Raw genomic sequence first — 26,366 nt, 5'->3', positions numbered from 1 at the left:
TACTACTACTTCTACTATGACTACTCCTATTTCTATTACTACTACATCACAAGCCATAAGACTCAATGTAAAACAGTGGCATCTGACTTTATTCTGGTAAATTAATACATTTTATTTTCCTGTATAGACTATAATCTAACAAAATCAGACTGTTGTGCACTGTCTGTATCTAATTCTAAAATATTGTGTTGCAAACTGTGAATAGAGGACCTTATATAGAGCGGTCGTCGTCTAAGGACTAAAGAGGGGTTGACTAAAAAAGGGGCGTGACAAAAGTTCTCTCAAAACTATTACACATCTCTACGTAGCAGCTTCAGTGACAGACTGATTCACTGTTGCTGTGCGAAAGAAATGTCTTTGCAGGTCTTTCCTTCTGCTGTCAGACTATAAAATGAACAATGCTCGCCCTGTACATGTGTCATCCTCCTGCGGTAATCATGCGCAATACTCTAACATACTGTGACTCACCTGTATAATACACTGAATCACTTTACCTGCTGTTTATCCTGTGCATGTGCTGCTTTGTGTATAATAATAGTTTGAGCCACTTATTAGGGAGTTGAGTCATCGATATCAGTATCCACCGATATCACCATTCCACACCGATATTCAATACAGATAGTTTTGGTACTGCCAAAACTATTTATTTGTCCATTCTTTGAACAGACTCAAAGAATGGACAGTGATTCAAATAGAAATAAATGGCTGTATCTTTTGCAGAAACGCATAACAAATTATAAAATAAAATAAATATATTCCAGATAAACACATTTTGTTATTATTTTTACAAAAGTGAAAAGTTAATTAACGATCTTTACTTCAACTTAGCTAAATTTGTGGCCCTTGCTATGGATTTTAAAAGCTAAAAATGTATATAGGCAAATATCGATTATCAGGCACAGCATCGTATCATATCGGCTCAAAAAAAAAAAAAAAAAAAAAAATTCATATCGGCCCATCTCTACCACTTACTGTACATTAGTGTCGAAGTCCGTTATTTTATTTTAATTTTTAATTATTTTCATTTTATTTTATTTTACTTGGACAGTGTTGTGTTTAAGTCTATTTTCTAATATTTATTTATCTGGATTTGTAACTGCCTGTTTCCATTCTCTTTCTGTTCTTAAACTGTGCATTACAACACCGGAATTTCCTCATTGTTGGAGAAATAAGTTATCTCGACTGAACAAGAGCTGATTTCCGCACCTGGCCTGTGTGTGCGTCATGTTAGTGTTAAAATGGCAACCATATGTGTCAATCTGGACAAAGAAAGAGTTATGGGCTATTGTACTGTTGAGATTGACAGTTAAACAGAGGAAAGTAAAGTAAAATCATTTCTTCTGATACTTTGCAATCTTACTTTATAGGTCCTGTATTACACAAAATTGACTCTTGTGAGCTTTAAGTCATGTTCTAATGCTGTTACCTCCTCAAAAACAGACCTGGAGTTGTGTTTTGTTTCATTCACACATGTTTGATTAACACTTTATTTTTAGTCTGTCTACATCTACAAAGCTCAAAATGCTCTGGTTTTTTTCATTTGAGAGAAGAAGTCGGCGTAAATCTGCAGGGTTTGTGCATTAAACATGTGTGAATGAAACAAAACACAACTCTGGGAGTGTTTGTATTGAGGAAACTGCATTATAACATAGATCAGAAATTTAATTATCAGTAAGGATCATGGGACAGTATCTCAGCTGATAAAACTGTCACAAGATTGCGCACACAGCTGGATAATTATCTTGAGATTGAGATTTGTTTGCATTTCAGAGGAAAAATAAAACTGTTTAAGCTCTTATGTTTTGAGAATCCACAGTTCTGTTATGACAAATAGGACATACTGTGTAAAAATCAACTTTGATGAGCTTTTGACCGTGTTATAACGTTGTTCCCTCATCATTAGCTTACTCAAAGTTGTATTCCAATTGATTCGTGCATGTTTGAGTACTGTAATCTTGTGTTTGAGGCTTGAATGCTCAGAAAATGTCTGTTTTCACCTACCCCCTATCCCCACCCACATTGTTATGATTGTTTTTGATAATTTGAAAAAATAAAGACAGATACAAAGCAGTAAATTCTTGCAAAATGGGGACTTTGTGTTGTGATATTTCAAATTTCTTGTGATATCAGTTATTGCGTCAGCCAGTATTGTGATATTTTTGCGATATATTGTGCAGCCCTAGTTTTACATCAGTCCTGCATGTTACAATTAACAAAATCTAAATGGTGATCAACTTATGTTATACTTCTATATTAACTAAGTACCAGAAAAAGCACAAAAAGTCAATGAAATGAATTGCACAACTGGCTCTGTGCAGCACCTGGCAGCCTCACTGTTAGCATCACTACTTCCTGTCCAGTTGTATCTCTATGAGGCTTTTGCAGAGTCATGTTAAAATGAATAAATATTTAAAGATCAGTCAGTGGACGGGGCGCTGCGGGTGGATGTCACTGATAACATGTTAAAAACTAGACAAATAAAACAAATACTTCACTGGAGAGCACTTCTGTGTTTACAAAAAGAGATGAGTGTGTCTCGATGCTAACGCTAATGCTGATTTTGATGCATAATAAGTAATCTGCATTTAAAAACAATCGGGTCGTCTTTATTTTAATGAATTTAAATTTGAATAGCTTGTTTATTTTATATATACTGTTAGCTTTGAGACCCGGTGCGCTAGCTAGTGTGCACAGGGCTAGTATTCACAGACCCTATTTAATTATTATAAACTGAGTCAAAATTATTTAATCTCGTTCTTATTGAAATGTCATGTCAACAGTTCCATCTGACGTGCGTAAGTCTGATTTCTTTGATTGTTCACGCAGGTTTTAACAAAGAGAATTATGCAAATGTCACCAGGTGTTTTTGATAATCAGATTTTTCTTGTGCTGCAGACACACACCAAAATATCAGATCTAATTATCGGGTTACAGTTCAATCACAGAATATCTGGTTTATAGTTTCTAGCTTCATAGTTACACCTAATTATTGTACTGTAGTTATCTGTTTTTTGTCTATATATATTTCCCTTTCTTTATATCTCCTCACTAAACATGCCTCATATCCAATTCCCTCTCACGCTTTTGTTGTTTCTTTCAGGCTGCACCCCTCAGAAGTGCGGTCGCGCGGTGACAGACGGCGTGGTGACCAGAGAAGAGGCGCAGGTACTGCGCAGGTAAACAACACAGTGTATTCTAGTGCTCATCTCCTATGTGTCTGTGCAGCTGAATAAAACATACACTCAAACGCACCTTCTGTCTGCTCCTAGGCTCGCAGAGAGAGGGCTGGCATTGGCCGGGTCAGAGGGAGGCGTGAGTATGCTTTATTCATATGTTTGTTTTAGCATATTTAGCCTGTGACCCTTTTCAAGACACTGTATCTGATTTTTTTACCGTCTTAAAACGTGAAAACAAAGCAAGTTATTCCTCAGTTACTTTATCCTAATTTTTCACTGCAACGAGTTTATAAGCATTTTTTACAACTTTCAGATTGGAGTTTGCCGTCAAGGTAATGCTAACAACAACTAGCAAGTGTGTACGTGTGTACTTCCTGATTCTCGGACAGTAAAACGCTTTATAATTAGATGAAGACAGGACATAGTGGACATATCTGTACTGGGAAAAGACACATTTCCTCAAATATATAGGGAAAAATCAGGTTAAGGCCCTTTTAAGAGCTAAAGCACTGCTGCGTTTTTAAAGTTCATGCCGCTGTATTTAACTAATTTAGATTATTTCAGCTCTCAAATTGCTTCTTCAATAGCAGCTGGACTTATTGCTTTGTCCTATAGCAGCTGGAGTTATTGCCCTGTCCTATAGCGGCTGGAGTTATTGCACTTTCCTATAGCAGCTAGACTTATTGCTTTGTCCTATAGCGGCTGGAGTTATTGCCCTTTCCGATAGCAGCTGGAGTTATTGCACTGTCCTATAGCAGCTGGAGTTATTGCACTGTCCTATAGCAGCTGGAGTTATTGCCCTGTCCGCTAGCAGCTGGAGTTATTGCACTGTCCGATAGCAGCTGGAGTTATTGCACTGTCCGAGAGCAGCTGGAGTTATTGCACTGTCCTATAGCAGCTGGACTTATTGCTTTGTCCTATAGCGGCTGGAGTTATTGCCCTTTCCGATAGCAGCTGGAGTTATTGCACTGTCCTATAGCAGCTGGAGTTATTGCACTGTCCGATAGCAGCTGGAGTTATTGCACTGTCCGATAGCAGCTGGAGTTATTGCACTGTCCGAGAGCAGCTGGAGTTATTGCACTGTCCTATAGCAGCTGGACTTATTGCTTTGTCCTATAGCGGCTGGAGTTATTGCCCTTTCCGATAGCAGCTGGAGTTATTGCACTGTCCTATAGCAGCTGGAGTTATTGCACTGTCCGATAGCAGCTGGAGTTATTGCACTGTCCTTTAGCAGCTGGAGTTGTTGCTCTGTCCTATAGCAGCTGGAGTTATTGCACTGTCCGAGAGCAGCTGGAGTTATTGCACTGTCCTATAGCAGCTGGACTTATTGCTTTGTCCTATAGCGGCTGGAGTTATTGCCCTTTCCGATAGCAGCTGGAGTTATTGCACTGTCCTATAGCAGCTGGAGTTATTGCACTGTCCGATAGCAGCTGGAGTTATTGCACTGTTATTGCACTGTCCAGGCAAAGTCTCAGTCTTGATCCTGTTAGATCTGAGTGCTGCTTTTGACACTGTTGATCATGGGATCCTCTTACAGAGACTGGAGGACTGGGTGGGCATCTCTGGTACGGCACTAAACTGGTTCAAGTCCTATTTAGAAAACAGGGAGTACTTTGTTGAAATTGGAAAATGTATATCAGATAAAATGTCCCTGACCTGTGGGGTGCCCCAGGGTTCAATCCTGGGACCCCTGCTGTTCAATCTCTACATGCTGCCATTAGGCCAGTTAATACGCAGCAATAATGTGTCTTACCACAACTATGCAGATGACACTCAGATCTATGTCTCACTAGCAGGTGAATATGGACCAGTGGATTCACTCTGCCACTGCATCCAACAGATCAGTGTGTGGATGCAAAACAACTTTCTCCAGCTAAACTCAGACAAGACTGAAGTTATCATCTTTGGCCCACAGAAACATAGAGAAAGTGTCAGCAGTCACCTCCAGTCTCTCTCTCTAAAACCTTCAAATCAGGCTAGAAATCTAGGGGTAATAATGGACTCAGACTTGAACTTTAACAGCCACATCAAATCAATAACATCTGCAGCTTTTTACCACCTAAAAAACATTGCAAAAATCAAAGGTATACTGTCAAAGCCAGACTTAGAGAGACTTATCCATGCATTTGTCTCCAGTAGGTTAGACTACTGTAACGGCCTGCTCACTGGCCTCTCCAAACGAGCCTTAACACAGCTGCAGTACATCCAGAATGCTGCTGCTCGGGTCCTGACTAGAACCAGGAAGTATGAGCACATAAGTCCTGTGCTCAGGTCTCTGCACTGGCTTCCTGTAGCTCAAAGAATAGACTTTAAAGCAGCTCTGCTTGTGTATAAGTCTCTCCATGGCCTAAGTCCAAAGTATATCTCCGACATGTTAGTGCCATATGAACCATCTCGCAATTTGAGGACTTCAGGGATCGGCCTCCTGCTGGTGCCCAGAGTCAGGACTAAACATGGGGAATCAGCGTTTAAATTTTATGCAGCTAAAACTTGGAACAGTCTTCCTGAAGATGTGAGACAGGCCTCTACTTTGACAATGTTTAAATCCAGACTCAAAACAGTTCTGTTTAGCTGTGCATATGACTGACAGGTTTTTATTCTGCACTCTTCTCTTTTAATGTTGATTTTATGATGATTATTTGTGATTATTTATGTTTGATTTGTGTGATTTTAATATCTTTCTTATTCTGTAAAGCACTTTGAATTACCTTGTGTACGAATTGTGCTATACAAATAAACTTGCCTTGCCTTGCCTTGCCTTTAGCAGCTGGAGTTGTTGCTCTGTCCTATAGCAGCTGGAGTTATTGCATCTGGAGTTATTACACCCTATTACAAACATATAGACTCAAATAAAAGGTACAACAACTGAACCTGTGCTACCAGCGCCTTAACCTACAGATGGAGGACGCCCGCAAGTTCACCCGGAATTTACACCTGGAGCTGCAGTGACATAACGTAGGAAAAGCAGAATATACACGTGTTTTTAAAAGTGTCCATTTACAGTTAGCTCCTGCAATGCTAGCCTCTTTATATTTTCACCTTTAAACACCAAACTGTTTTATATTACTTAAAAAAAATAATTTAAATATTCATTGCTGGTTAGATGAATTACGTTTAAGAAAAAAAAAAAGTTGAAAAGAGGGACAATGGTTTTCATAGCAGTAACAAGCCGTGGCTGCGGTGCTTGCATTATTTGAACACTTAGCAAGTTTCGGAGTCCGCGTCATCTGCCTTTATCTTCATGACTTGTTGTAAACTGTATTATATTCACCCCTATACGGCTATAAACTTTATGATGTCCATCACGACTCATTCCCTGAAGTCCTGGATGTGACGCATGTTGTATTGTTTCTAGAGATCTTATTTTGAAAGGGCATTGGGAGTTTATTTTTCCTATGTCTCCTCTGCTAAAAGTCCGGAGACGCTACATTGGCGCTGATAAATTAACCTAGTTCATCGATGCGTCCCGTAATTACGCCCGTTGGATGTGCGTATGATTGCTGGTGTAGACTATCTGACCGTTAAAATGCAAAGTGATTCCTGCGTGTGTGCTTCACTGCTGCGCTCACACTCTACTACTTTGGTGTAAATTGGAGTCGTGAGGATTAATTTTAGATTTAAGTGTTAGAACTCACAACCCAAAAGTAAGGCTCTTGGTTTCTGATTGGATTTATTATTCTTTAACCAGGGATGTCCCACTAGATTTGGGATCTCATTTTCAGGGGAGTCATGGCTCCATTAATAATTGTCTTGAAAACCAAAACATCAAATTATAACAAACAACTTGGCCATCATTTACAGTGTTTTTGTGATTAAGAATAAGTCAATATTACAGTTGTTACATTAAGAGCAATTTGGATTAGATTCTAACTGTATCTGGGGACACAGTTAGGTCATATTTATAGATTTTTGTTAAATAAATTTGACATTTCTTACCTCTTACTGTGGAATACCACAGTTAAGGTTTCCAAAAGTTGTTTTAAAACCTCGAATAAGAAAATGTTTGCATTTCTCCTGGAGCCTTACATTTACATAATTTACTTACATATACTTAAATAGTATCGTATTTTAAATATTGTGTGTTTTGAAATGCTCCGTTTGGCTCCAGGCGAACTTAAACATTGTACTTGTTTTGGTTCAGTGATGCTCATCAGTTTTGTCAATGTGTTCTTCAAATATAGCAAAACAACGTCTCGCAAAGAATCATGTAAAACGCTTCATTATAACCAAGAAGAACATTCTAATTAAGAGGACAAACTAAGATTTTTTTTTAAAGCTTATATCACCATAAATGAACCCTCTCTTAAATGTATCAAAAAATAATAAATCCAATTCAGTTTATTTTGTTTTTACCCACTTACTTACACTAGCCACAGTCTCACATTGGGTTTCTCTTGTTCAGCTGCAGAATCACACTGCTGCTTCCCTTTTAGAAACAGCGCCACCTGCTGTTTGAAAGATAATGTCTATGTCTATCAATTCCAATGAAGTTTTGACGCTGTGTAAAACTTAAAAAAATACAGAATACAATGATTTGCAAATCCTTTTCAACTTATATTGAACTGAATAAACTACAATGACATGATATTTAATGTTCAAATTGGTAAACTCTATCATTTTTAAGCAAATATTCACTCATTATCAATTTGATGCCTGCAGCACATTCCAATAAAGCTGGGACAGGGGCAACAAAACAATGGCAAAGTTGAGGAATGTTTAAAATCCACGTGTTTGCAACATTCCACAGGTGAACAGGTTAATGGGAAACAGGTGAGTGTCATGATTGGATATAAAAGGAGCATCCCCGAAGTATTTTTGTATTTTTTATTTTTTTTTTCAAGTTTTACACAGCGTCCCAGCTTCATTGGAATTGGGGTTGTAACTTGTGAGTTTAATACTTAATTACATAAAGCGCAACACCCAACATGGTGCACATAGTTTTGAGGTTTTTGAGGTTTAAGTCCATAAATGCGTCTTTTTCACTGTGGTTAAACTGGTTAAGAAACAATTTTAGTTTAGGAGAAGAAGTTTCGGTAATAGTTAAGATTAGGAAATAGATTTAGGTGTAGATTAAGCATCACCATGGCATAGAGGTAAGATCGGGCCTAAAAAATCCAGCCCAACCCGACCCAGGCCCGCGGGTATTAAAGCCCGACCCAGCCTGAGCCCGACCAATTAACTTGATTTGCAGGCCCGAGCCCGAAGCAAACCCGAAATTTCATATTTTATTTGTGAGGATAAATAAAAAAAATAAAGAACCAAACAAAGTTAAACATGCGTAAAAATAAGCCTACTAATAAAAAACCTTCTCCACTAACAACTGAAAATGGTCTAAGGTCCTGACAGCAAAAGTCCACGCACTTGTCTGTGATGGTCTGCTTAGCGCGAAGATGTGCGGTCTTTGGGACAAATGATAATATAGATGTTTGATCATCACTTTTGCCAGTACAGCTGTTTAAATGCCTGCTCAGCGTCAAGGTGCCAGTCTTTTTGCTCTCGTATGAAAGCAAAGCGCCACATTTACTACATTCAGCGAAGCCAACGTAAGTTTCTGTAGCATTTTCAACAATCAATTTGAAGCATTTCCACACCTCACTCTTGCCGGTGCGTGTTTGCCTTTTCAGTTCCCCTGTCTTTAGTTTATCCTTTACTTCTTGCTGCTCCATATCAGGGATACCAGGTCAAAATAGATGCAGACTTGCGGAGGGGAAAATTATTAAGAGGGGGCGTTCACGTGCGCAGAGTATGCTCTGGCTCTGCGGCTCCTGTTTAGTAGTTAAATAGCAATTACCTTACAGCGCCTTCTCTGTTTTATCCAAATTATTTTTTTTATAACAAGTATTCCTAAGTTTAGTATCCACACATCGTTTTAGTATACATTTTTATAAACATATATTTATTTTTAAAAAGTCAGCTAGAGAGAAGCCCGGAGAGATTGACATTTTAGGCCCGACCCGGCCCGAAATTCAGGTCGGGTCGGGCTCGGACTCGGGCTTGGGCTTAAGATCTTACCTCTACCATGGCAACCAGCGGCAATGCAAAACTAGCTAACTGTTGCTAACTTTAGTATCTGTCTATATAATTTAAACTTTGTCATTATTTAGTTAAAGAAATTAAATGTATTTAAGTTACAGGATGCACTGAATTGTAATTTTTGGATGGTTCAAACCAAACACAATAAATAAACAAGCATCAAACATAATTTCTGCTACATAAAGGTTAAGAAATGGATTTAGGTGTAGGTTAAGCGTCATCATGGCAACGAGCGCCGATGCAAAACTAGCTAACTGTTACTAACTTTAGTAGCTGTCTATATAATTTAAAGTTTGTCTACCATTATTTAGTTAAAGAAAAGAAATGTATTTAAGTTACAGGATACGTTGAATTGTAATTTTTGGACGGTGAAAACCAAGCACAATAAATAAATTAAAGCCGCAAGCGGCATCGAATGGCCCTCGCGGGCCGTGCTTTGCACTCGGCCGACCCGGCACTCCCTGTGGGTGGCGCTGATGCGCCACTTGTCCCTTTTTTATTGCGGCTTTGGGCTGCACTTGTCACCAAACAAGTCAAAACACATTGGAAGTGCTGATGCACAAAATGCAAAAACATGGGTTTTCCAGGCATCGCCATGGCAACACCGTGCAAAATACAAACTTGGCCCCCGGACTTTTTTGTTGGGGACGACCTGAAGAATCACTGTGCCAAATTTTATGTTCGTCGTTGACGGTAATAAGTCGTTATAAGACTTTGAAATGTACGAAAATTTGGAAATTTTCCCATTAGGATTACATGGGCTCTTTTGCGCATCGCCATGGCAACACAGTGAAAAATATGACATGGGTCTGATTGACTTTTTTGATCAGGATGACATGAAGAGTCATGGTGCCAAATTTCACATTATTCCATGAAACTAATATTATTCCCATGAATGGGAAAAATTGGGAGGATTCCCATTAGGATAACATTGGCAGTTTGGCACATAGCCATGGCAACACGGTGCAAAAGACGACATAGGTCTGATTGACTTTATTGATTGGGATGACCCAGTGGAATTTTGTGTCAAATTTGGTAACATTTGGGAAAATTTAATTTTCGGGCGCAACTTCGTGAAGACAGTCTGCAACGATGAGTGCATGGGCGAAGCCCATGCACTCATCGTTGCGGAAGCAATAGGCCCTATGCCCTGTATGACGAAATGTTACCAAATTTGACACAAAATTCCATTGGGTCATCCCAATCAATAAAGTCAATCAGACCTATGTCTGATAAAGTCAATTTAATTTTCCCAAATGTTGCAGACTGTCATCGCTGCAGACTGTCTTCACGAAGTTGTGCCCGAAAATTTAATTTTCCCAAATGCCTTCAGAGGAGTTGATTAAAATGCGAGGTCAGCGAAAACGCTGACTCGGCATTTTGGAATTTTCAATCCAAGATGGCCGACTTCCGGTGTGTCAGAGGGCGTGGCCATAATAATATTTTTTGTTTGGCATCACTTGAAGAATGTGTGTACCGAATTTCGTAGCTCTACGGCAAAGTTGACGTCGGGACGTCTCCCATTGACGCAATGTGTTTTCAAGATGTAATCAACTTCGTGAAGACAGTCTGCAACGATGAGTGCATGGAAGCAATAGGCCCTACGCCCTGTATGGGCTCGGGCCTAACACGCATCAAACATAATTTCTGCTACGATTTCGGCTACATACGTTGATTTTGTGCGAACGATACTTAAAACACAGACAGCTGTTGACAAAACTTTTTCTCTTTTTTTATTAAGATAAGTGGTTGTTATACTGCGTTTACCCATTTAAACAATATTGGCGCTGTCACAAATAACTGAGTGCGTCCTAAAAGTGCAGAGTGAGGGCTGTGCTTCTTGCTTCTGCAGGTTCACCTTACTCACTCACATGTTTTTGGAAGCTCATTATTTTGAGCTGACAAAGATTCAATATCCCTTAAAAAGTAAGTGAGAATATGCTAATAGGTGCGTTTTACTTTTTGGTCCATCTGCTCGGTAGTTCACAATTAGCATATTTATGTTCAGATGTTCAGATATTTTTTTGGAAGACACTGAGAGAAAACGGTTTAACAAGGGCTGTACCTGATGTCCTTACTTTAAAAATGGTCTTGCCCCAGTGCAGATATTTTGTAAAAGTAGGTCATAGGGTCTCTGAAAGTTGGGAAAAGTGCTTATAAACTCATTGCGGTGAGTAATTACGATGCTCAAAATGCAAAAAAGTGGAATACGTTTTGACTGCTGTTGTTCACTTAACTGTAAAAAACAAGCCACAGCAATTTTAACCACCAACTATTTCTCATTTTCTGATTGGTTATTCCATGTTTACCGATAGCAGAAATCAAATTGATACTCTGCACTACCAAACTGCATGCCAAGTCTTTTCAGTGCCAGGCTAATGCTCTGTAGGTGGCACAAGAGGGCCAGCCATGAACAAGTCCAAGTCAGGAACTATGCTCTGGTCTCTGAAAATTGGGAAAAGTGCCTTATACACTCATTGAGGTGAGTAAGTGGGATGCTTGGAATACATAAAGGAAAGTGAGGAAAAACCTTTGCAAACTGTTTAAAATGAAGTACAGTGGTATAGTGGTTACGTTCTAAAAATAACCCGCAATAGGCGAAATCCACAAAGTAGTCAGGTTTATTTTTTACAATTATTCTACATGTTTTGCAGCTGTAAAACCCCTCACCACACACTTTATACACATTTTCTCACATTTCTCTCTCGTTTAAACACTCTCAAAGTTCAAACCTTCGTAGGCGTCTCTGTCGGTGCAGAACGTTTCATCGACGTTGTGGGTTTTGTCAGGGAGAAAACAAATTGCGAACGTACAGCACTTCAGAGTCACACTGCGATCCAACGTTTATGTAAATTTGTTTGAACACATTCTGTACTGTACAGGAGACACAGCATGGAGGAGACTGATGGACAATGGTCTACAGTCCAACAGCCAATCAAGACGTAGAACACAATAAAAAAAGCATGCAAAATCCGCAAAACAGCGAGGCCACGAAAGGTGAACCGCGTTGTAGTGAGGGATGACTGTAGTTCTGTTTTCACATTTTAAGATGGTAAAAATCAGGTACAGCGCCTTAAATAGGTCAGCTTCACTTTCTAAAATCTGATAATGTCATAATTTCTAGTGGCGAGTAAGTGCATTTATAACTCTATGGGGGATTCAGTCTGAAATCTGACAGCAAATTCCACCATAGAATTCCGACCTGTCCTCTAGCTGGGATTCCTTAGCTAGATCTAGAGCACCTATGTCAAACTCAGGCTCAGGGGCAAATCCCATGGTGTAATTACATTTGGCCTGTGAGAAATGTGCATTAGAGCTGCCCTGCTGGTATATAGCACATGCACCACTAATACTACAAATCCCAGAATGCTTTACTAGTACGCTGCAGTTGAGACTGACAAGCGCCCCTCTTTTTCTGTTGACGCTCATTTGCAAACAAGCTACTGGTCACCTCGGCCAACTTAATTACTACATACAGAGACAATTTTTTTTTTTTTTTTTATGTATTTATATAAGAAATTAATACTACAGATGTGTCTTTTATTTCAAGTTTAATTTCTCATGTTTGTAATATCAAGCTTGAGTTCTAGATTATGTGTTTAAGCAAAATTAAAGTTTGTTTCCATATAAAAAGGTTAAGCATTACATGTCAGGTGCAGTCAATTTTTCAATAAATATTGAGTTTGGCCCATGAATTTATCTTAGTTTTTAATTTTGGTGCAATGTGAATTTGAGTTTGACACCGCTGATCTAGGGAATCTGGAATGTCAGGATTAAAATATGATGAATTGCACAGTCTATAGTCATTGTGTCACTGGGCAAGACACCTCACACTAGGACTGTAACAATAAACACTATATCGACTTATCATTCAGTATATGAAAGCTGGAACAAGATATTTCGGGACTGAATATTTCTCATGTTTACAATTTGTCTGTCAAAGTGGGGAGATTTTGGGTATTTTTGTTGTAATACGATAAGATTTGAGCTGTAGAGTGCTGAATAACTAACTTTTATGGCTAATTATTGCTTCATTCTGCTATTTATTTGTTGCAGCTCATGCCTTTTAATGAGACTGTCTACTTCAAAATGGTTTATCTATACTCCAGGAATAGCTTTACGCGGTACCTGTTCAATATAACAAAAGAAATAAGAAAGACAGTTTGCGCTTTTTCTTCTTCTTGAAAAATACGTCCGTTCATTTTACACCCACTCCATCTCCATAAGGCAACACTCTACTATCCAAATCTTGATCTTTTCTCATTTAAAATTCATAGTATATACAAGTACGGCTTTTGAAGATGTTGCTAACCTCACTTCACCCTGACATAGTGAAACTGTAACTTGTTTCTTCTCAACAGAAATAGCCCATCTTTGCGAGTGTGATCATATTAAATATTTATGAGAACAAAATGACAATATCTCGCATAAGGAGGACAGAAATGATTTAGTAGTTGGCTTCAGAAGGAATATATTGTAAAGCTTGTAAATTATTATTTCAGAGTACAGCAAAGTCCGCAGCAGCGCCCCGTCTGAGCCTGGCTGGGAACTTTGCTACTGGCGCCATAGCGGAATAGTTATTAAAAAAGCTAAGGAGTCCTGTTCTAGACATAATGGAGAGAAATTGGTTGTTGCGTAATAACGGGATACAGTTCAATGTTATATTAGAACCATATTATATGATTATCTACGGTGGCTCACTTGGGACATTTTGTTGTAATGGTAACCAAAAAACACTGGACAGGCTGGACTGTACGGCTGTGGGATATTGTTTTTGTTTTTTTTCACATATTGATCGATCACAATTTTAGATTTTTATTGTGTATCATCTTTAGAAAAGTGAATTTAAATGTCTCTTGGTACTGATTTCTTGACCATAAAGAGTACAGACTTTTATCTCTGCCATTTAACACAAAAAATGATCCAATCTCTTCCTCCAGTGTTGTTTTTTTCTGCTCCAAACCACATGCTTTTCCTGACAGACGACCTCTCCACTAAAAAAGACCCAAACATATCAGCAATGATTAGACACGACAGATTCAACATCTCTTGATCTTTTGATTAATTGCCCAGACCTACTCGATTGGATGATCCTTTTATTTACCGTAAATTTCGGATTATAAGCCGCTACTTTTTTTCCACGCTTTGAGCCCTGCGGCTTTTACAGCAGTGCGGCTTATATATGGAATTTTACTGGATAACGGACCCTGGGGGGCGCTCTCTAGCTGTAAACGTAAAAGTGAGACAGACGTGGGGAAAGATTCTGCTCTGAAGAATTCACTAGTTTTGATTTTGAACGATCATTTTGCGCATCATGAAATGGATATGATGCCGTTTTTAAGATAAAGAAACAGACAGGAAACAGAGCAGGGGTCGGCCTTTAACACGCAAAGAGCCATTTGGATCCACTTTCCACGTAAAATAAAACACTGGGAGCCGCAAATACTTTTTGACATCTAAAATGAAGATAACACTGTATAATAACAATAATGTAACGGAATAATGTAGGTTTTACTTTCACGGACAAGCCTTCTACACGTGGCAGATAAATATGGCAAAAACAACTTAAGTGCATTAAAAAAATACAACTCACCAAACCGCTGCATCATGCATCGCGCTGATTATGTGATAATGTCTACTCTGCTCCGCAGTTTCTTTAAAAAAACAACAACAAAAAAACTCGTAGCGTATCATTTTATCCCAGGTGCTTATTCTCCATGTGCCAAAGCAGTTTTGAAGGTTTCATTGCCTTATTTGCTTTTCCCGTATGTTACGCAGAGCGGACTGTGCGTGAGAGTCACCTGCAGCGACAAACCCAGATTTTAAGTAGGCATTGTCTGTTAAATTTATCTTTCTTTTTCTTGGAGGTCGTAGTCTCCTCTTCTGGCTCCTCAGTTGTCCTTTTCCCCTTTGTTAAAAGCTCTCCAAAGACTTTTGTTTTGGCTCATTTTCACTCGTTTGTGGCTCTACTTTTGTGCGTCGTGTCTGATGTGTTATACGTGATACGTCACCGCGGAGACAAGAGCAGATAATAAACTTGCTACTACATCAAATAGATTTCTGTGGCGATTTCCAGCAGGATTTTCATGATACATCTACGGACGAGCTTATTAGTGTGTCATTAGGGACGGGCGAAAGTTGCTCCTGACCCCTGTGCGCACAGCGTCTGAAAATCAGGGCTCTTTACGCAGGACTGTGAGCTGTGTCTGTGTTAGTTCCCAAGCCACGCAGAGCCGCAGTATGAGGCTGAAAGAGGCGCATACGGCTCCGGAGCCGCGGGTTGCCGACCCCTGAAATAGAGCCACTGCACGTAAGCTCGACATCAATGAATCCAACTTGGTCAATGTAAAAAGACGACAAAAGTTTTCAGAGGAAATAAAAGCAGATTTTCCGTGTTGGTGCAGCTTTATTTTATAAACCTGCAGATGTGTTCATCCCGTGTTGTTGTCGTGTTGGTGCCAATTTTCAGGCACAGTTTAAAAAAAAGTGTGTCGGTGCACCGTCTTTCTGTGTAAATGTCTCATGTTACAATATGAAAACCTGCGGCTTTTATTCAGGTGCGGCTTATATATGTACAAAATTGATTTTCTCTTCAAATTTAGCTGGTGCGGCTTATATCAAGGTGCGCTCTGTAGTCCGAAATTTACGGTAGCTGTTTTTGTCAGTAAATCAGGATATGAACATGTCTGGTAGTGAATTCATTTGAAAGCTGAAATTAAGCACTTCAGGATTGTCAGTGTCACTAGTTGTGGATGAGTGGGACTTGGCATCTTTAAACAGTCCACGTCTGTTCATGTTAGAAATGGAGGCTTGTAGGGGTGCACGCTGTTGAAAAATGTTGTGAGGGATACGGGATATGGCTCTTAAGAACTGGAATATTATATTAAACACAAAAAATGTACATGTTTTAAGTTTTTCTAATGAAACTAGAAAAAATAAAAACAAGACGAGGACTAAACCAATCCTAATTTTGGGCTTAGTAAAGAAAATTGTGAATAAAATCAGCTTTATTTAACATATTTTATATATTATAGACTATATTTTATTTACATTTTTAACTTTTGAGTTGTATTATTGATTATTTTGCCCTAGAAGCTTGTAACAATTTGCTCTTATCTAGTATCTCACGTAAAAGCTGTAATAATAAGTTTGTAGTTCTTCTAACTTTTGTGCTATATCTCCGGAGGACTCACTACTACAGATTTGAGGACTATGGATATTTCGCTCTTCGCCAGCTACTATAAAGTGTGAAAGGTCCTCTCTTCTCTCCTCTGCGTCCTCTGCCGACCTGTGGAAATCAATCTTTATGAACTGTTAAGGACCGCACGGGGTGAGAGAGGGGGGCAGCGGTGAGGGGCATGTCTGAGAAAATGAACTGTTTTTAGGGGCTTGGAAAGCAGCACAGCGGTGTAGCTGCATAAGGGGATCAGAGCCAAGAAAAAAATTGATCATTAAAAATAACGCCATAAGATTAATTGCAATGGGATTAAGATGGAACAGTTGTTATTGCATTTTCTTACTTATATAACCTCCTATCCTTCTATCTTTGAGTTATTGTTCCTCAGCAAGTTTAAAATGTGCACTAGTCTGAACAAAATTATCAGTTTTTAACATGTACAAGTACAAAAAAATGTCAAAAAACAATCCAAAATGTGCATTAAACTTCAAATTGAGGTTAAAAACACAAACTAAATTAAAGGTGTTGTTGTTTTACAGTCCAAAAATCAGGAAAATGCAAAAAGTGCAATTAGCATGCTAGTCGTTGTTAGCTTTACCGTGACCAAAAGTTGTGAAATTCATAATTAGGTTGTTCAGAATGCATCGTATAAGTGAGGAATAACTTTGGACCAGTGCAAACCATTTAACTAGTTCTGTTTTTCATGTTTTCAGACGGTAAAAATCAGGTCCAGTGCCTTTAAATAATGTTTAATAATGTTTTTTATTACTCCCAGTGGTGCACGGGCCTCACGTTGAGAAAAACTGATGCTAATAAACAGAGTACCCATGTGTTTTGAATGCAACCCCTCACACCTCTTCTGTTGTATTGCTCTTATATTGTAATTTGCATGTCCTCCGCAGGCTTCCATACTCGACCTGCACTCTGGGGCGCTGTCAATGGGCAAGCAGTTTGTCAACATTTACAGGTAAACACCGGAGTCACAATCCCGCTCTTAGATCTTTTACATGATGCAAAATCTACTGAAGTTTATTGGAATACCATTATGTCCTTTCTCCAAAAAACTTGTGGTGTTTTGTTTCTTCCACATCTGTCAGAGTAATCCTGCATTCTTAACGACACGATTCCCCCGGCCAGCGAAGACCACACAAGCTTTTACAATACTTTACAAAGACGTGTCGGTCTGGAACTGTATCCCGTCTCCCGGATTTCAAATAGGTCATGTCAAAACAAACATGGCAGCTCACAAGTAGAAAAGAAAAAATATATATATAACAAATTGGGGTTTTCATGGATAACCGATTTAACTGTCATTTATTGTTTAACTGAGTGACAACATTTTGCCCGGGTTAACTAGAGCGTTTATTTGTATTATGCCACCAAAGTGATCCCCTACAACTGTGTTTATCTCAGAAACACGTAGCATAACTGAGTGATTCTACAGTATTCATGGGCTAATATTAATTATGCATAGTTTATTTAAGTTGGAGAAAAAAACACACTGGAATATTGAGCTTTTTTCCTTGGATGCTCTTTAGCTAAGCGGCTAATGCTAGTGGTTTATTCATAATCACAGCTAAACAGTGCATTTACATAGCACCTTTATCAGCTTCATTCAGCTGTGTTGCGCACAGTTTAAATACCTGTCATTGTCCTGTTACTCTGCGTTTACTCTTGCAGTGCATTGTGGTTTATAATGGCCCATGCGGTGACGTGTACAGCGGTCCCTTCTTTATCTCGGGGGGGTTACTTTCTAAAAATAACCCGCAATAGGCGAAATTTGCAATTATTCTATATGTTTTTGGCTGTAAAACCCCTCACCACACACTTTATACACTTTCCTCACATTTCTCTCTTGTTTAAACTCTCTCAAAGTTCAAACCTTCGTAGGCGTCTTTGTCGGTGCAGAATGTTTCATCGACATTGTGGGTTTTGTCGGGGAGAAAACAAATTGCAAACATACAGCACTTCAGAGTCACACTGCGATCCAACGTTTATGTAAATTTGTCTGAACACATTCTGTACTGTACAGGAGACACGGCACGGAGGAGACTGATGGACAATGGTCTACAGTCCAACAGCCAATCAGGACGCACAACACAATGCACGTTCATACGATGTAAAAAAGCATGGAAAATTTCACACACAAAAAAAAAGGCTAAACAGCGAATGGTGAACCACGATATAGTGAGGGACCACTGTAATCAAAATGCAAATAATACTTCATAATAATTAGAGATAATAATACAATCCAGGCTCTCCTCCAACTCCCCCTTGTGGTGACAGCCTTGCTTTGCACAAGACAAACTTCCCTTTGGGACATTGAAGTGTATTTAATTTAATCAATGAAGGTCTCAAAATTCACTTTAAAGGCCCTGTACCTGATTTTTTTCCCCATGTAGTTGAGCAAAATTTATCTTGCCCCAGAACAGATATATTGTATAAGCACCTCTTAAAAATCAAAATAAATGAGCTGCGTGCTGTCTAATCTAATTATTATACATTATTATACATCTTGTTGTCCAATAATCCGGAAGTGCACATTGGTATGCTAGTTGTTGACCGCAAAACACTACTCTGACAGTTGTGAGAATCGCTTATAAACTCACTTTGAATAACTAATATTCTCAGATTGCGAGAGGTAAGTGTGGAATAACTTTGTCCTACTTCAAACTACAGTATACAGCAACTTCAATATTAATATCATACAAGCTAACATTCTCACCCTGTAGCTGTTCCTTCACCCAAACATTATCCAATCACCAATCTTTGTGATTAACTCCTTCAGTCAAATGAGCCCAGCCCCATCCATCACTTCCACCACATTCCATCTGCGCTCATTTCCCCGTGTCACCCTTACCGCGCCCAATCGCCCTCATCAAGCTTATCCTAATTAGCAACCCACCCAAGATGGCACCCGCCACCCTCCCGCAGAGCACCCTTCCATGTCATTCACGTATGTGCTAATTTATGCTAACCTCTATCTCGCGCTGTCTCACCTGCCCCGTCTTTTGAGGTCTGGTGAGTTTGTGGAGATAATTTATTTTAGTTTTTTTTTTTTTCTGGGTTGCAGGTATTTCGGGGACCAAATCGACAAAGTGTTCACACAAGAGGATTTCCAGCTTTACAGGTGAATGAAACGCAATTAAAATAAAAGCGACGGCGCGTTCTTTCCGCAAGGACTGAACAAAACAAGATTTGATCCCGTGTGAGGGAGTTTTACAAAAAAAAGTCGTTGAAGAAAGAGTTTAGATTGACGTCACGAGCCCGAGATGATACGTTCATTTGCAAGTGTCTGCTCGGTTACAACCTTTTTACAAACACAACCCTGAAGTCGCTTAGTGCCTTTGTGTGCTTTTTTCAATCATTCCGAAATCTCTGAAGTGAAATGGCAGTGAAATTAGAAAGACTCTGAAGCAGCTGCACGGTTTCCTCAATGCAAAAACAATCAGGTACGAGTTTGGAATTCAGAATTAAAGACAATGGCCATTAGAAGGGTGAGTTTGCATCTGTGTTTTTCAGAGTCTAGAAAGTGCCGTGATGTCGTAGTCCCACATGAGGAGACCGTTTTGCCTATTGATATTGTATTATGCTGTTGTGGAAATAAGAAGACTCCTTTCGCAGGTTCTAATCAACGTTGAAGCAAAGACAAGAGTTTATTTCTTGCAAGAAATTGGTCTGACAGCATCTCCTCCTAATGTCAGACCCCGAATCATGGAAATCAGCAGGTTTATATAGATTGAGATGAACCAGAGGACGTACATTTCAAAGTAAAGATGTGACGCTCGTACTGAGGTGTGGTCAGACGAGCTCCTGGAGGCTTCATGACCTGAATCACCCCAGGATGGAACATGTGGAGTCAAAACAATACAAGGTGTGATACATTTCAAAGGAGAGAGATCTCAAAGCCGACTGATTGATTTGATTCCATCTATCAGCACTTACATTATAAAGAGTAATACATGTGCTGATATTTTGACAAGATTAGCAATCAAACGTTAACAAACAAAGGTTTACATGAAAAGTTTTCTAAAAGTCTTTGACGACTAAACCAAATGAGTTTTACTTACAAGACCGAGTGACTTCTAAAAGGTAAAATAATCTCACAATATTTGAATTTCCTTTACACTGCCATGAAATATCCAAAAGGTAAATGCACAAATGTTGGAGCTGGTCATTTCTGTTATTGACTAGACCAAAGAACTCGATGTATTACAACAAAAATCAAACAAAACAAAACATTTTAACCTTTGTTTTTTATTTTAGCTGTCCCCATCTGTGTTAACTTTTACTGGACTATAGACTGTGTGTTGACATGTCACCGCAAACCCAGCAATACTGAATACATATATTGTGGCCACTGAGTAAAATGGCATTAAATGAGGATTTCAAATCAAAGTCACAATTTTAATGGACAAAATTAGCAAATCACAAAGGATACAACTTTATAAGAACTGTAAGATCTGTACAAACACTGAACTGTGATTCTTGTATTAGTTTGTCAGGTCGTATTTCGGTCTTTTTTGTCAATTGTTGTGGACAAATTTAAAATGCGGAAAAGAATCATATTAAAATATAAATCGCAAACAATGCTTCAAATTTTCTGAAATTGTGCAGCCCTATTAGAAGAAAAACGGACTATAGACGTGTTTATAGCACCAACAAAACACTCCTCTATACCACACATGATATGACATTATATATTCCTTGTATAACGCAGCTTTTACAGTTTACTAATTAATTAAAAATATTGTAATTGTAATTTCAGTTGGTTTCTGATTAATCTTGCAATCCTGCTTTGAGAACAGTAAATCTGACAAATCTCCATATACATTATAATCCTTTTTATGCAAATTAAGCGTGATTCATTTCTATTTTTTTCCCCCATCTTCTCTGGACAACTTGACTACATTTCAGCTCAGACTCCATGAATATTGTTTTAAACTGACGGCTGAATAAATCCTGCTTCCCCAAGTTTAACAGAAACTCTATGAATGCATTCAAAGAGAGATATGCAACATGTAAAGGATTTTGTTTTAATTAAGTACTTTAATTTCATGATTATGTGGATGTATTTATGAGCATATTAATGTATGAGATTTAGTCATTTTGGATACGTTTTGCATATTTGTAGAATAAAGTAAAGGAAAACACCAACCATCAGGCAAAAGAGCGACCACTATACCACCTGAGCCAAACGTTACTGTTGTTTAAAATGGAATGAAAGCAGATCCAAAGAGAAATATTCAGGTCATCCATATCTAAAGCAAGACTAAATGTGGATTTACCCAGGCCCAAACTAGGTCTAAGCATGCCGGATTATCCAATAATAATGAAATAGTTATAAGACTGCAAGATTAATCACAATCAAATCAAAATTTCAATGAGCACAATTAGCAATTCGCAAAGGGTGCATTTTTGTTCAAGTGCCACAATTTCCTCCACAAACAACAAAATATACTGTCTTATTCTGCTTAAAAACTAGTAAAATTATCTTGGATGAGTTTAAAATATGAACTTTGAGCTGTGATTTGATATTTTTCCCAAATTGCGTAGCCTTATTCTAAACTAATTTCTTGGCAAAAACAAAGAACGGACTTGGTATCGTAACAACAGAAGACTCCTTCATACGCCAACGATATGACATTATATATTCCTTGTATAACGCAGACTTTACTCTTTACTCAAATTGTAATCTCAGTTTGATTCGGATTAATCTTGAAACCCCGGTTCAATACATGGGAAAAATCTCCACACGCATTATAATCTGTTTTATGCAAATCAACTGTGATACTTTCCGAGCTTGTCATCCTTCTTGTCTTTGGAAACCTCAACCGCATTGGATCTTGAACTTTGGGAATATTGTTTTAAACTGACAGCTGTATAAATCTTGCGCTCCCAAACCCCCAGCGTGATCGTGATGAGCTCTGTGTGTGTGTGTTTGTGTGCAGGGATGTGCGCCGGAGGATTCAGGAGACCATCGCGCACACGTTTGCTTTGGACGTAAACGTGCTCTTCCTCACCAAGCCCACCTTCTTCTCCAGGATCAACAGCACCGAGGCCAAGACGCAGCATGACGAATACTGGCACCCGCACATCGATAAGGTAACCCGGCATTCACCTTATATGTCACCAACGAGCATTACAATAGCTCTGGTTAAAGCTAAAGCTAAAGGCAGTCCAATGAAATATTAGAGTGTATACCTTTTTTTTGGCCAGGCAGTGTAATTTAAAGTGTTTTACAGAAGAAAAAAGTCATTCAAAATCACAATACAAACAAAATCCTAAATAAGCACAATAAAATGAGCATTAAAAGAAAAGAGTGTAGAATAAAATCAGCTAAAAAAAAATCAGTTTTGAGCCTGCATTTACTTTTTAGATCAGTCAACTCGTCAAACTTGTTTTTCTAATGTACATTGAGACTTTTTAATACATTTTCAACCATTTAAAACTTGAAATACGTGACTGAAGGCACTGCAGTAGCTCATTTGGGAGAGTGATCGTCTTCTGATCCAACAAGTCGATGGGACGATATTGAAGTTTGGTGTCACGATTATCATGGCCAAAATAATTGCGATTAACGATTATATCACGATAATAAGATTCTGACAGTTAAAAATGTTGTGGATATGTATGATTACAATTTTAATATAATGAATAAGTTCCATATTTAAACAACTGATGTAGTATTTTCCTTCGTTTTAAGTGAAACCAAGAGTGATCTAGACAAGATCATCAGGGAGAAGTAGCTTTTTTCTGCACATTCTGGTGATACAATGACGATTATCATGATTACATACATAAAATGTCCTGATTATTAACGATTATTGTCTACCCTTTTTATCACGATAAAAGATATTATTGTTTATTATCCCTTCCTTCAGTGTCTGCGTACATTGGTGTATAAATGTGTGCGCGAATGGTTGAGTATTTCCTTGACGTTTGAGTGCCCAGAAGGTCAAAAAGCGCTATATAAAAATACAACCATTTCTTATTTTATTATCGAAGAAAAGTGGAATTCATTCATCTTTTTTGACATTTAGATTTAATAATGCCACTGGCTGTGTTCTAAAAAGGTCATTCCGTATGTGTTTTAGGGATGATTAAGATATTAAAATAGTACTACTAATACTACTAATACTAATTCTTTTTTTTTTTGTATTTATTACGTCAATTAATCGTTGCAGATGTAGGTAACTCTACAGATAAAGGCGTAGTGTGTGACAAATAATCACCACATTCACTTGTTATTGTGCAATATATGAAAGCTAGAGCAGTATTTTTAGAGGTCAGGGTATTTTTTCTTTGCGCTATTGGGAAATTTGGTTATTTTTTGGCTGTGTGATAAGATTTAAGCCGTTGAATTAACTTTTATGACCAATTACAGATGCAAATTAAGTACAAAACTGTTTCATTCTGCTATTTATTTATTGCCGCTCATGATTTTTTTTTAGCAATATTGTCATCAAATCAAATCAAATCAAACTTTATTTATATAGCACTTTTCATACAAAAAAAAAAGTAACACAAAGTGCTTTACAAACCATTAAAATCAGTCCCACCCACCAAACCCACCCAGCCACCCGACAGCCCAACAACCCAACCCCAACACATCAATAATCATAACCAAACAACCCCCCACCCCAACACACACTCCCACCCCCCACCTCAACACATGTTAAAATACCTCAGTTTCATTTAAAATATGTTTAAGTGGAACAGGCTGGATAAAGATGAACCAGATGAGAGAGCGCCACCAGAGGAACCATCTGCACCAGGAACAGGGTCACCCACAGCCACAGGACACACCAGCCCAGGGCCCCGAGAAGAGATGAGGTCAAGACCAAACCTCCAGGGCCCACGAGCCAGGGCCCAGCAGCCACAGCCAACCACAGCTCCCGGTGCAGAGGGCTCCTCAGAGGAAACACTGGCAAATCTAAAATGATTAAAAATAATAAAATAAGTCAAACCTAATAAATAAGTCAATAAATAATCAATAAATAATAAAATAATCAATAAATAATAAAATAAGTCAAAACTAAACAAGTAAATAAAACATAAGTAAAACATAAACACACTAGCCAGCCTAAATAAGACTAAATAAATAGAGAAGTAAACTAAAATGATAAATACTAATCAAAAGCTATGCTAAAAAGATGGGTCTTGAGCCTGCTTTTAAAAACCTGAATGTTCTCTGTCAATCGTTTATCGTCTATATTTACGTCTTTATTTTATCAAACTTCAGAATTTGATATCTTGACACGCCGAGCCGTAGTACAGCTTTTTTTCCTCCTCTGTATTCAAAAGTTCCTGCCCTTTACGGTATTCCCCACATGCATATTCAAATCTCTCTACTGAGTCTGCGACTTCTAGTCCACATTCAGCTGATTAGCTCTCAGGGGACAACGTACTTACTGCAACAACCCTTTAGTTCCCCCCCAGCGCAGAGCAGATGCTGAATCCTCACATGGAGTTAGGAATCCTGCACAAATACACACAAGAAGTCCTTAAATAGCCTCTGCCTGTGTCTCTGTTCACTTGGATATGACATGAACAGTGTGAAGTATAAAAAAAGACAGCTATTTTTTGCCACTGTGCAGTTGGCATGGTGTCAGAAATTTTATACCGCCTGTGCAACTTTTAGAATGAAGTATTAGGTTTACTTTTGAAACTTGGAAAAATGTTTTGGAGCAATATTTTTCTGCTTAAGTAATAAATAAGAGATATCCAAAGTGTCATCCAGGTTCCAATCATGACATATCCAGGATTATAATGAAAAACGATGCACCGATTTAGCATTTTTAGCTCCGATATCGATTTCAAGTATCTGCTCATGCCTGATATTAACCGATACCAGTGCAGAGACTTTAAAAACAAAAAAAAAGCTAAGATAAATCCACACGTGTCATGCAGCTGTTATTTATCCCTCAAGTAACTATAGAACAGGTTTGTGTAAATAAAAATTAAAACATTATGTGAGTTTCTGGGCTCACTATGACCAGTAAACAGCCTTATTACCACAGACCGGATAATGAAAATGGACTTAAGGAGTGTGACGTCATCTATCAGAATCAGAATCAGAATCAGAATCACTTTTATTGATCCCCGAAGGGAAATTCACTTAGTTAACCGATGCCACAACCACAGGATAGAATTTAAGAATAAGAATAAAAAGTCATTTAAATAAGAATAAGAATAAAATAAGAATAAAAAAATCTATAGTGTTCGATTGCAACCAAATTAAGCAGCTAGCAGTTATAGCGGCTAACTACAATCAGGAACCATATTTGGAAATTTGCGCATGAAACCAAAGAGCCAATCAGCAGCAAGGCACCATTGGCTTAGCAACAAGGATGTCAATCAAAACAGGAGCAACCTACAGGAAAACAGGCACCGGATTGGTCTGGTATTAATGTTCATATCTTAATTTAGGGAGAAAATAGCAACATGAAAACACCCGGGGTTAATACGAACATTTTAAGACAAACACGATGAGACTCACAGTAGCAGTTATAGCGAGAGGGGCTGCGTTTTTATCAATTTTTATTTAGAAACCAGCGCTCAAAGGAACCACTGTGCCTATGCTTACTTCCCATTCGGAACGTGGTGACTAGTGTGTTACCTATATTCATTTATATATACAGTTTATGGTTATTATATCAACTATGTATCTGACTCAAACTGCACTCACAAAAGTACACCTGCACAGGAGTTCATGCAAAAACAACTATTTATGCAAAAAACATTAATAAGAAACAATGTATTTAAATAAAGCTGAGTTAAACTTGGAAATCATGAGTTGAGTCTGCCTTTTTACAATTAAATAGCAGAAAAATACAACATCTTCAGCTAACTCACCCACTCACTAACTTCTACTTTCTGCTATTCATTATAATCTAAATAAAATGGTGAGTCAGCTTAGACCGATTAATCGACTAATCGACTAATCAACGGACTACAGCCTTTATGTTACTGAATCA

The 26,366-nt window shown here is 38.3% G+C and overlaps 1 protein-coding gene across 1 annotated transcript in view; it reads left to right on the top strand.

Annotated features, from left to right (window-relative positions):
• uts2r2 (urotensin-2 receptor 2) overlaps positions 1 to 26,366 on the top strand; it is a 54,840-nt gene that overhangs the window by 6,490 nt on the left and 21,984 nt on the right. Inside the window, exons 3-7 of the mRNA XM_033985332.2 lie at positions 3,101 to 3,176; positions 3,270 to 3,312; positions 17,289 to 17,353; positions 19,460 to 19,516; positions 22,338 to 22,491. Coding sequence (XP_033841223.1) covers positions 3,101 to 3,176; positions 3,270 to 3,312; positions 17,289 to 17,353; positions 19,460 to 19,516; positions 22,338 to 22,491 — 395 coding nt within the window. The remainder of the gene's footprint in view (positions 1 to 3,100; positions 3,177 to 3,269; positions 3,313 to 17,288; positions 17,354 to 19,459; positions 19,517 to 22,337; positions 22,492 to 26,366) is intronic.

Source organism: Periophthalmus magnuspinnatus, chromosome 19, assembly GCF_009829125.3.
Source record: "Periophthalmus magnuspinnatus isolate fPerMag1 chromosome 19, fPerMag1.2.pri, whole genome shotgun sequence".
Classification (NCBI taxonomy): Eukaryota; Metazoa; Chordata; class Actinopteri; order Gobiiformes; family Gobiidae; genus Periophthalmus; species Periophthalmus magnuspinnatus.
This window is presented reverse-complemented; position numbering and strand designations above follow the sequence as displayed.